Below are 12,317 nucleotides of genomic sequence, written 5' to 3'. Positions count from 1 at the left end.
ACCAATAGTGCTAGCAAGCTCCTCTGATAATCCGCCCGGGCATCGCACACGACCCACAACTCTCTCATACAAAGCAATAATCCCCCATATCATCTTTGATGGTACCCCAAGTGTCTGCAATCTCTACATAAGTCTGTCGCGAGGCACAGTGTCAACAAATGCCTTGCGGAAATCCACAAAGCAGCAATATAATCTACGTCTCTGTGCCTTCAGGCTCTTGAGTGTGAAGATATGATCAAGAGTGGAGTGGTTTTGGCAGAAACCAGCCTGCCCAGTAGCTCTGAATCCAGAGATCTTTGCCAATTTACTGAGCGCAATGACCGACCCATAAAGTTTGGCCAATGTGTGGCCTACCATCACAGTCATGTAGTTACCCGAATCCATAGGCTTGCCAGCCTTATGGATGGGGGAAATAGTATGTAAAGTCTATGCGGGCGGGAACCCCTCTACGATAGCCCTGTTAAAGAGATGTGCTATAAATGGCGCCACTGTGTCGGCTGCATATGAAAAATGCTCACCTCTAAGGCTTGTGTGGTCCTCCGCACGTCTGTGCTGGAGTTGGCATATAGCACTCTCCACCGTATCTGCTGTAAAGAAAGTAGAGTGAGTGGGCCAAGGCTCTGAAGGATAGGGTATAGGCGGCTGATCTGGCACATCATATAGTGACTGAGTATACGCATGCTAGATCTTAGGGTTAGAGATGGGGGTGTGTGAACGGTGGTGTTCCCATAGCCTCCGCCAAGCCTCAGCTGAATCGTTGCTCAAAAATAAGTGGTACATGTCTCAGTGTTTGGTTTCCTCGAACATGCGTTTCTTATGGCGAGTTAAAGATTGGTTAAGTCGTTGTGCCTTGCGGCTCGAGATTTCACCTCTCTCTACCTCCCGTGTGAGACGTGAACGAGTAGCCTAACACTCGTCATCGCACCAACTATTTTAGGGCATCTTTCCAGTGTTACTCTTGGCGGTACTCCTACAGGAATGTGGGAAGCTTAATAGGGCGGATGTATGTAATAAATCTGTAAGCTGTGTAGTAAGAGTGTCAAGAGGTGAGTGTGGGTCTAGATGAAGAAGGCCTCGGTAGATAGAAGTACTATATAGATGATCACAATCATGTGTGAAATATATAGTAGGGCGAAGTGATGTACTAGTAGTAGGTAAAGTGGAAGTGGTAGAACTAGAAGGATGTGCTCATAAAGATAGTAGCAGGTATGTATGATCCGCCCCAATAGGACAAGTAGGGATGGAAAAAGAGTCCACGAGATTCATGGACACTATGGGACCAAGAATGTAGTCAACAGTGCTCCTCCCTCCTCCATATGGAAAACAAGTGTAGGCTCCTGAGCCTGGTCACCTCTCGAGCCCATTATAAATAATGAGCTGATGATGCGCACCAAACACCAATACCTATCTCCCATGTTTTTTGATCTCCCCTCGATCCTCCGAAGATCTTTGTATCCCAAGGTCCTCCTCATCCAGCCCCTCAAATGTGGATCCTCCACGTCATACACCTCACATTGTCTACTCTGGGTCCTAGCATTAAAGTCTCCCACTAGCAAAATATCCCCTCTCCTCCTATACTCCGTTATCTCCTCTGACAATTCTGTGAATATCTCCCCTGCCTCTGCTATAGCATCCTCATGCTCCTCTGCATTCTCCATCTGATCTCTATGATGCTTCTCCTAAGCAAAAAGTGAGCCATCTGGGGAGAAATAGCATACAACAATATATACCGCCCTCGTATCCGTGAGCTGCACTCTGACCCACATGAACCTAGCCTCCTCATCTCGGCTCATCACTGTAACACGTGGCTGGAGCTCCTCCCTAAAAGGTACAGCCACTCCCCCCGATCCTTGAACACCTCCTGCCCATCTAGTCTGTCCTCTAAAGGCAGACTCCCATGTCTGTCACCCTCGGCAAACTTCTCTCTTGACTCTGGTGTGTCTCTGTGAGAAAAATAATGTCCCGATCTCCCAGCACCTCCTCAAAACGCCCTGGATCTGACCACAGTGACCCATTGCAGTTCCACACTGCCATCTGTACCTTTGTCTCATAGGCCGCGAGTCCCTATTCGACGATCTTGCCATCAATGATGACATGACTGTCGTGATAGAAGGCTTTTTTTCCTGCCATTCGTGTGTTTGGCTGCTATCACATTGAGGCCTACCAATTGGCCTAGATGGGGGCAGATGGAGAGAGTTGGAGATGCTTGCTTGTGGCAATGAAGACACCCAAGCACTAGCCATAGGAGTGTTTGTGGCACTCCCACTTTGGACGGGAGCTCACAAGCTTTTTTGAAGAGTGATTCCAAACCTAGGTTTCATTACTTGGGGGGACCTTCTATTGGCTCTCGCTTATTCATGGATGACATCTTCCTTATGAGATAGATTTAGGGGACATGATTTTCAACATTTAGAGTGGAGTTTTTGCTGTGAGAGGGTCAAAGACTCCCCCTTTTCTTGGTGGTACATAATGTGGCAGGACCATGGACAAAGACTGTTGATATTCTCGGGAGTATAGTAGGTTGACACTTATGGAAGGCTCTGTGTTCACAAGTCTTAGAAGGAGAATGAGGCACCCGATAATTATTCAATACAAAAACTCTACTGCTAAATGGGATCCATCCTGTCATTTAGAAGGGTCTAATCAAAATAGCCATGTGTGATTTTCAAAGCAAAGAAACTCTTGTGCCATTTCAGAAGGGCTATCCACAAAGGTTTCAAAGCAAAGAAACTCTTGTGCCATTCCAGAAGGGCTATCCACAAAGGTTTCTCTATCTGGCCGTGCAAAGCCTTGGATCATGCTAGTGGGGAAGCTGAGCTACTGTTATGAGCTGTAGCCCCTTTTTTGTTGATGTGATCTGGGAATTTGAAGAGCTTAAGGCCTATTCCTACGCATGGTTTATGGACTCTTTGCTTTACTTTCTTTTGAGGCCATTTTGGCAGCAAATTGCCTCAAAGTAGTTGAGAATTTCGTAACTTGATTGCAATGATGCTCTCAAGTGTCATATTCACTTAATAAATTAAGCTAACTAACACCCTAGGTAATGTTCTGATGAATACTTACACTGATTAAAGTGTATATTGGTACAAGCTGAGTCTCCGAATTGCTTTACAGACATTCAAGGAGTATTCTTCCATTCTGGACAGGCTGCACTTGGGTAAATTGAAGGTCAGTGTCCAAGTCTTGCTTTTATTGGCTACAAAGTTATGTTGCTCACGGTATATTTGACCTTTTAACTCTTCAATGGCCAGCGTTATTATTCATGTGTATGACAAATTTTCACATTTTTTGTAACACAGAATTTTTCTTGTTCATGTGCACCTCAAATTTCCTCATTTTTACATAGAAATGAAAGTACAAAATATGGTACCCTAGAGAGTGTTTAACAAAAGCCAATGAATGTGATCCAGGTTTTGTTCGTTTCACCAGAGCGCTTGCTATGTGACAAGTTTCTTTCTTTACTGCAAGGTCTTCCTTGCATCTCTTTGGCTGTGGTGGATGAAGCACATTGCCTCTCAGAGTGGTATTAAAAGGCATCAATAATTTGGGTTTTTCGAAATTGAGACGATCTTTAGTCTAAAAGTTTAAGGTTGGAGGAATATATGCAGCATACTGCTCTTTAATATTCAATCTGATATTTTAGGCTTCTATGTGTCAGGTCACACAATTTCAGACCATCGTACTATAGGCTTGGAGTCATTTTACGAAAGAAGCTGAATATAAATTGTGTACTTGCCATGACTGCCACTGCAACAAAGAGGACTTTGAACTCCATAATGCGGACACTGTCTATTGCCTCCACTAACTTGGTGCAAGTTTCACCTGTAAGGAAGAACCTTATCTGCACTGCATCTTTGAGTGACAACAGGTATTCCTCAAACACTATCTCGACAAAGCCCTCTTACACTCAAATGTTTGACTAATACATATCCTTTTGACAGATGCAAGGATCTGCTGTCTTTGTTACTATCATCTCCTTACAAGGATGCCAGAAGCATAATCATTTACTGCAACTTTCAGGTGCTGATTCAAAATATTTTGTAATTTTTCTCAATCTGAGCGGAGACCTTGGTGACAATCTTACAGGTTGTGCCATATAGTGTTTGTCTCCTTGTAGTTGTGCTATGTGAAGTCTGTATCATTGTTTAGACTCCTTCTTGCAGCTAAAAGTTATGCTTTTGCAGTGAATGCTGTTTCCCCCCCCCCCCAAAAGAAAAATAAGGGCTTAATATTTTGCTTGAAACATAGTACATCCACTCTGCAAGAATGCGAGAGTTAAGACAATAAGGTACAGCGGCTCACAGCAGCGCTGGAGCCAAGAGCTTAAAACCAAGCTTTGCTTTGGGAGGGAGAGTGGATCTGTGGGGGGGAAACTCTGCCGCGCATGTACGACCCAACATTATGCACCTCCCAAACCACAAGCCAACAACCTAAGAAAAGCCTACAAAACCGGCATGATCAATCAGGCGGTCGGGCTTGGAACAACTGTGGCTTGCGACATCCTGCCAAGACCTAGCAATCTGAACAAACAAACCCAGTGATCAATTTGGTTGTTCCGAAATCCATCCTAAATGAAACCCCCAGCCAAGCAGAAACCCGTGCGTCCACCGCACGGACCAGAGGCTCATCAAACAAGGAGCCTGATCAGCATGTCGTTCCATTTCTCAGGAAATCAGGGCCAAGGCCACTCACCCACCCATTGCAGAAATAGAAAGTAGCACATGTAGGCCCTCTGTGGAGCTGAAGTGGATTCTGAACACAGCTGGCCAAGGGAAATGGGGCCACCAAGAATCCAGTTCCAGACACAAAGTCACCAAATTATGAGGAAAAGCCACACGGGATTCCTCTACACTCATGGAGAGGCGAAGCCTCGCCGACCCTGGTTCCTGAAATTGAAACCCGAACTCCAACACCTAGCACAAACGGGTACCGTGGGCTGTGGAAGTAGGCAGCAATCCTGTATCTGAGCTAACTCCCACCCCTCGTCTCCCTCCAGTACCATTGAAGCAGCTTCAACTTATGAAGAACGTTACATTGACCTGCAACCACAAAGCCTGCCACAATCAGCTGTAGAAAAGCTGCAGGCCAGGTCGCACAACGGGTCAAAATCAGCTGCTGAGACCTGTAGGTCCGAACTCAAAGGACAAGAACAGGTGAAACCAAAAAACCTCGAAAGGGGCTGAGAAACAAGGCAGTGATATTGTGGAAGAGAGCAGCAAGAGAGAGAGAGCGCGAATGAGGGCAAAGGCGAGGTGAGAGATAAGACGCAAAGGGCATACGGATAGAAACACAGGTGCAGGGGAGGAGTGGGCTACAGAGATGATAAGATAAGGTGCGCCCCTTTGCAGTGAATGCCGTTTACCCCTTTGCAGTGAATGCCGTTTACCCCTTTGCCTGCCACAAAGCCTTTATGATGAAGCCTTCATCCTCCCTGGACCCTGGGATTGTCATGGAGGTCTACATTCTCTGTGAGGGTCAGGTAATGAGCCATTTTTTAGTAGATACAGGAGATGATTACCCTTTATTGGTTGCAAACTAGCTGTTTTCCGGATGTTAGAGGGCAGAGAAGCATTTCTATGTAAAGTTTATCCTTAGGGATTGTGGAATGGGTTGCCCATGGACAGGTTCAGTGTTTCAGGGTGCTTTAGTTTATTTCAGGCAAACCCAAGCTAGGTCATGGATGAAAGTAAACTGAGGCATGTCGCTATCTATTCATGAAGAACCTGGTTGATATCTGCTTGGTCTTGAAGGGATCGAGGGAGATTGCAATGGATGGAATTTTACTGTGTCAAACAGTTCCCCCTAGAAAGTTTTTTTTTAAACTTCTCAATATTGCTCAGTGGCACACAATTTTCTTTAACAATGCAGCCTTTGAGTTTTAGGGCCTCCCGGTGAAATTTATTAAGAGTTTTTCTAGGTCAATGGCAGGCTCTTGACTTGCCATTATGAATCATCCGTCATCTGTGAATAAAACAAGCTCTTTGCTTCTTTCATGAGGGGAAAGCAATCCTGGCCACAACCGTGTGCTACTTGTGGAGAAATTGCATGATTGACACACTTGGAGTGGGCACTGTCAGAATGGTCAGTGGAAATGAGACAAACTCCTGTGAGAAAAGAAACGCAGAACGGTAGGAGAGAGAGAAGCTGTATAAACTCTACTATATACACATAATCCGGTACAGAATGGTGTGGGGGGCAAGGGTGGTATATATACCACCCTGGGCTTCTGGTCTCGGCAGCAGCACACGACTGGAAAATACCAGTCGGCCAGCAAAAAGTGAGTCGGCCAGCACCTAGATCAAGTCGGCTAGTGAACAGTAGTCGGCCAGTGAACAGATCAGGTCTCGGCCATCACAAAACAGTCCCCCACGACCATAAAAAACAGGGAAAATATGGACAATGAGGAAAAATGGAGAAAACTCCTAACCGGGCGAGCACACCCACAACAAAGACCCTCACTCCCTACTGAGTAATATGGTACAGACAGGAGATGACTGCTAACACCCCCTCTCAGCCCCTAGATGTGGAACCAACCCCAGTGAGCTGGAGTGCTGATGGAGCATGTGCTGAGGTAGAGGCTTTGTGAAGAGGTCCACCGCATTGTCCTCTGTCGAACAAAAAATAAGCAAGATGTCACCAGCCAAAATCTTCTCATGAACAAAGTGATATTGTATCTCTATATGCTTGGTCCGGGCATGGAAGACCGGGTTCTGAGCAATAACTATACAGCTCTGGTTGTCACACTGGATGATCGTGGGTTCCTTCTGTGGAAACCCAATCTCGCCAAGTAACCTCCGCAACCATACCACCTTGCAAGCAGCACCACAAGCAGCTCGATACTCTGCCTCAGTAGAAGACAAGGCAATAGTTGTTTGCCTCTTGCTGCTCCAAGAAATAGCTCCTGAGCCAAGGATAAAGCCGTAGCCTGATGTAGATCTCCTCGTGTCTGGATCTCCTCCCCGATAAGAGTCACTCCAACCTCGGAGATTGACTTGGTCCTTAGTTCCCCTCGAGTGTCATAGAAGAGTCCAAGATCCTTCGTACCCTACAGATACCGCAATATCCGCAATCTTGCGTCCCAAAAATGAGTCTTCAAAGGTGTCTACATAAATGAGCTTAACAGCCCCATTGGAAAATTCGAGTCCAATATGGTGTTTAGGAACCAAATCAATGAACCAACAAGTTTCTGATACAAGGGGGCATCGAGGCATCAACTTGCTCACAAGGATCATTTACAGTAAGTTTGGTATTCGGGTCCATTGGAGATGAAATAGGCTTGCAGTTCTCCATCCCAAAGGCCTCTAGCACCTCATGAACATACCGTTGTTGAGAAACAAAGAACCCCGTCACGTGCATCCCACACTTGGCTGCCATGTAGACATATCTGAACAAGAAGGTGTAAGACCTGGGGTGGAAAACTGGTCCCATGTGAGCCCAATCCGGGATGAGTCAACTAGGGTTCCACTCCATTCGTCTGAGGTCAGGTGTGCATTGTCCTGAAAGCTCGAAGTCAATATCTAATATCCTTTGATAGGCAAGGAGTGATGTGTCAACACATGCCACATTCTAGCATTTCAGGATATCTAAGAATTTTAAAATTAGCACTCACAACATAAACAATGTCTAGACATACCCAGATACACCATGATTTGAATTTGACAATTCAAGTAGATAGTAGAAACAAATGATAAATCAACATCAAATGACAATGTCACTTCTGTCTGATGTCATGAGCGCAAACGGGCTATACAAAGTGATCACCGAACATAATAAATAGAAAAAAGGACACGGGGGAAGAAACCAAAACACAAACGTTTTTTAAGTTTGAAACGTTTGGAAACGTTCGGAAGTCCAAAAAGTACTAAATAATAAAAAACGGGTTTTAAATGCAACCTTGGTCATGTGTGCATTGTCTTGCACATGAAGCAGTGCCAGTCCCCGTTGCGAGTCTCCCTTTGGAATGATGTTAGTTGCTCTATATGTTTGGTCTGCGAGACGACCAGATGTCAGACGACTGTGTAGATGTAGGTGTTAATTAGGTATGGGCACGAGGAAGGCTATGGGCCACCCCAAGTGGGCCAGGAAGGCCCCAGGCCTTGCCCACCAACCTTAGTATGGGCTGGGCAGGCTGTTGGCCAGCCTAAGGGGCCTGGCCAGGCAGCCGACAGGGCCTTTGGGCCAGCCTTGCTAGGCGGCCAAGCCAAGGGGCTGCCCAACAGCCAGTCGGCCAATGCCTAGGGGCTGCCCAACAGCTTGTGCAGGCCTGGACAGCAGCCCACAAGGCGGCCAGGCTAGTACATAATTTACAGTGTGAAAACGTTGGCATTTATTAGTATTAAATGCTAATTTCACTAGTCATGGGTCTTTTTCAGCAAACCGACCCCCGATAAACCAGCCGACCAGGTCTAGGAAAGGGTATATAAACCCAAGGCATAGTTCAGTCCAATCCATCTCATGATTCAAAAGGTGCTGAAGCTACTCAAGGGCCAGGACAGCCAAGGGAGAAGCTACATACTAGTATTTTCAACTACGATTGAGCAGCATGACATTGATGTGGAGAAAGTCCTGAAGTTGCTGGAAAGCAACGAGCTTTACGCGAATGAGAAGTCGGAATTTTATTTGTTCGAGGTTCATTACCTTGGATATATAATTAGTGCAGAAGGCATTCGACTTGATCCGGCCAAGGTGGTCGAGATTGTCAATTGGGAAGTACCACAGATTGCTTATGACATCAGAATCCAGATACTTTGTGGATATATGCCAAGCATACTCCACCCACATAGACAAGTTTTCTAACCTCTTGGCGGACCTCACCGATCTGCTAAAGGGTGTCAAGACAAAAAGGCAGCGGATTCGAATGACTTCACGAGCGTTGGAGGCATTCAAGAACCTCAAGGTGGCTTTGTCAGAAGTGCCTTGTCTAGCACTTGCCTCGTGGGACGAGCCGTTCCAGGTTATCACCGATGCGAGTAACATCACAATTGCAGGTGTATTACAACAGAATGGTCATCGAGTAGCTTACATGTCTCGTAAGTTATTGCCCGCAAAAAAGAATTACTCGATCTATGATCAAGAACTCCTCGCAGTTATGCAAGCCTTGAAACATTGGAAATATTTTCTTTATGGCCGTGACTTTGAGGTTCGCACTGACCATCAGGAATTACGTTGGATTCAAACAATGCTAAGTGCACAGTGGAGTGACTGACAACACCGCCGGAGCCAGATATTCCAGCAATTTGGTGGTATGATTGAGTATCTTCCAGGACAGGCCAATCCAATGGCCGATGCTTTGAGCCGGAAGGGACATGTGACTTTGATTCAGACCACTAGACTCGACCTTGTTGGTACGGGACTAGACGACATGAAGCACACGTACGCGGATTCTGAGGTTTGAACCATACTTATTTCATAGTTCGAGACTCATACACGTATGTCGTAGGGTTGCTGTATGAAAAAACTATGCCTACAAAAAGTGACAGGTTTTGGCATTTGTCCACTCCACACTCCCTAGTTCCTACTTTTGTAACATGTTACATGATACATCATTGATTATACATGTATGATGTAAACAAGTTACAATAATATGAAGTCCGGAGTTTGGATTCTGGCTCTACATCATTTATGTTTTTTCTAATCCCAAAATCTTTGTAGTTTCAAGTTTCTTTGGTTTTTTGTGTCATATATAGCATGTTTTTCCTTAAATTTAGGGTGCCGTATGGTATTCAACGTATGGAATTTCTTGGGAGTGTGAACCGTACTTTTTTCGTACTTCCATATCCGTATGCGTTTGCTTTATGGTTGTCGTATACGCCTGGTCTACAACGGACCGTTTCGCTAAATTCAACCGTATGCAAAAATTGACCTACTTTTTGGGGATCTTTATCATAAATATGCTATTTTTATCATAAATCTATTTTCTTTATATTTCTCTAATTGTTTAGAGATATTCATGTGCTCTCATCTCTAACTATAATTTTTATTGAATAAATATAATTAAATTCTCAAGAAAGTTCACTCACATAACAATAGCTCTTTCTAAATCCAAGGCCTTGCCTCTAAGACAAGGTACATGTGTGATAAAAGTCACTAATATCGTAGAGAGCAGAGACCAGGCTTTAAGAGGCCTGTGAGAAATCATGAGATCTCCAAATATCAAGTATACGACGTGATAGCTCTGCATTTGAAAACAAATGATCAGGGATGCGTACATGGGGTGCTGATCCATGGCAATTCGGATCTCTAATACATAAAACCATTGGGCAATGATCAAATTTAGAGGTGCTTGTAGCAATAAAAGTATGCCCTCCTCTGTCAAGCACCCAATCCGCATAAAATCTGTCTAACCATGCATAAATATATCTTGCATCCCTTCTCTTGTTAGACCATGAATAAAGAAGAGTGGATTGTCTCCTCGAAATGTTATCCTCATGCCAACAATCTCTGCCATGGATGGAGAGTATAAACCTTTCCCAAGACGCTCTTTCAAGAGGATGCACCAAGCCCTCATGTCTACCTCTTTTATCCGTTGGTATCTCAACCATGTTAAAATCCCCACCAATAATCCAATGGTCGGCAAGAGGCATTAGCGTAGTGAGAGATTTCTAGAAGACAATCCTCTCACCTGTATGGTTAGGAGCATAGAGGTTGAGAATACCAATGCGTGTAGTACCTTGCATAAGAAGGATCCGCTGCACTCTCGCAGGCAAAATGACACCATGTTCAATGATGCAAGGCAAGATCAAAGCTGAAACAGAGATAAAGACACCACCCTTTGTACCAATAGCTGGTGACCAAAAGGTGTGTCTTGAGAGAAGCTTGTTTGATCTCCCACACTGGTTAGCATCCAGTTTATGCTCTTGCAAGAGCAATACATCCATAGGTCCACTTGTAATTGCACAATGAAGCTGGGTTTTTACAATTTGTTTTCGCTGATGCGGAAACAAAAATCCAAGACCTTGAACGCTCCAAGAGACAATCCTCATAAGGACTCAGAGTAGGAATGACCAGATCTTGTCGTCAACGAAGGACCCCCTTCAAAGACAGAAGTACGTCTCGCATATGTAAGGAAGGGAAAATCAGATGATGTAAACCTTACCTCTCTCTCCCACTCTGGGGAAAAGCCAGGGCTAGTCCTCAAAATTGGAGAGACACCATGACAATGCGAATGCGCAACATCATCCTGTAATTGTAATGCAACCTCCTCTTGTGAAGGATCAAGATCATGTGTTTGCAAAGTCTCATCATCCAAAGAAGGATCAATATCCTATGAGGCAAGAACTGCATAAGGGTTAGTGTGTTCCACAAGGGGTGTGGGTGAAGGGGCAGGTACGGGGGCCTGAGCGTACCTGCCATCCCTAACCACAACCCAATGCTGTGTGGTCTGTTGTGGCAAAGGAGCAACTGGAGTCTAGGCAACTGTAGAAGGCATCTGATGGGTAGGACCACACCGCCTCCTAGCATGCCCCCTTGATTTGGGACAATCTCTAGCAATGTGGCCTTGTCGACGACAGATCCGACACTGGTCAGGTTTGCTTGCAATCTCCATCCTCTTGCGAAAATGAGATCCGTTAGGTCGCTGAAGCATAATATGGTCGTCAGTAATTGCTGGATCAGGAACAAGCACAAGGACCATGACATTGAGCTCGTTCTTGGCATGGAACCTTTTTCTGGTGCTCTTTCATTGGTTGAGGTGATTTGAGTTGAGAAAGCTTAAGGCCACTTAATGGAAAAGTTGGCTAAGGGCTTGGTCTAGTTTAGCTCCTAACTTTTCTGGGACTCTTATTGTCTCAGTTAGGAAGGACGAGAGTATGCATCATGTCTGGTTTGCAAAATTTAAACAAGCTCTTGTAAAAAGCACAGTCAAACTAAAAATTTTCTGTGCTTTGTCAATTAACTTTGTTTCTCAATTCAAATTCAAGATGGTTTTTCCAAGTAAGCTAATTGTAGTAGCTAACATGTTTCAGTAAATCCCCTCGAGATTATCACAGCATTGACAGCTTTGTGTTGAAGAAGACATAGTATGCCAAAGATCATGTCTTCAAAGATTGTTGAAGCAGTGCGAGCATAGTTTCCGTTTCTGGAGATCTTGGGTATTGCCCAGCTCCATAATGGCTGTATTTTCACAGTTGTGCATCAAGTTCACACTTTGATGTGTATGCTGATGACATGGCTTAGTAATCATTTTACAGTTTGGGGACGAAATCATTTTACAGTTTGGGGACGAACTTGCAGATTAACTCAATTTCAGAGGGAGGGTTAAACTAAGACCATAAACGAGACTACAATCACTATGCTGAGGTGTTATTGCTAGCAGCATC

General features: G+C 44.8%; 1 protein-coding gene across 5 annotated transcripts in view; it reads left to right on the top strand.

Annotated features, from left to right (window-relative positions):
* Positions 1–12,317, top strand: part of LOC147612137 (DEAD/DEAH box RNA helicase family protein) — a 69,264-nt gene that overhangs the window by 28,724 nt on the left and 28,223 nt on the right. For all 5 annotated transcript variants that reach the window (XR_015263658.1, XR_015263657.1, XR_015263659.1 and 2 more), the window contains exons 4-7: positions 3,115–3,168; positions 3,411–3,523; positions 3,659–3,868; positions 3,942–4,020. Coding sequence is in view for 2 of the 5 variants with exons in the window: in XM_086784004.1 (XP_086640130.1) it covers positions 3,115–3,168; positions 3,411–3,523; positions 3,659–3,868; positions 3,942–4,020 (456 nt within the window). In the remaining 3 variants the exon portion in view is untranslated. The remainder of the gene's footprint in view (positions 1–3,114; positions 3,169–3,410; positions 3,524–3,658; positions 3,869–3,941; positions 4,021–12,317) is intronic.

The sequence above is a fragment of the Cibotium barometz genome, chromosome 46, assembly GCF_041138505.1.
Source record: "Cibotium barometz isolate CiBa-2024 chromosome 46, ASM4113850v1, whole genome shotgun sequence".
NCBI classification, from domain to species: domain Eukaryota; kingdom Viridiplantae; phylum Streptophyta; class Polypodiopsida; order Cyatheales; family Cibotiaceae; genus Cibotium; species Cibotium barometz.
The sequence above is the reverse complement of the archived record's forward strand: the minus strand, read 5'-3'. Positions and strand labels throughout refer to the sequence as shown.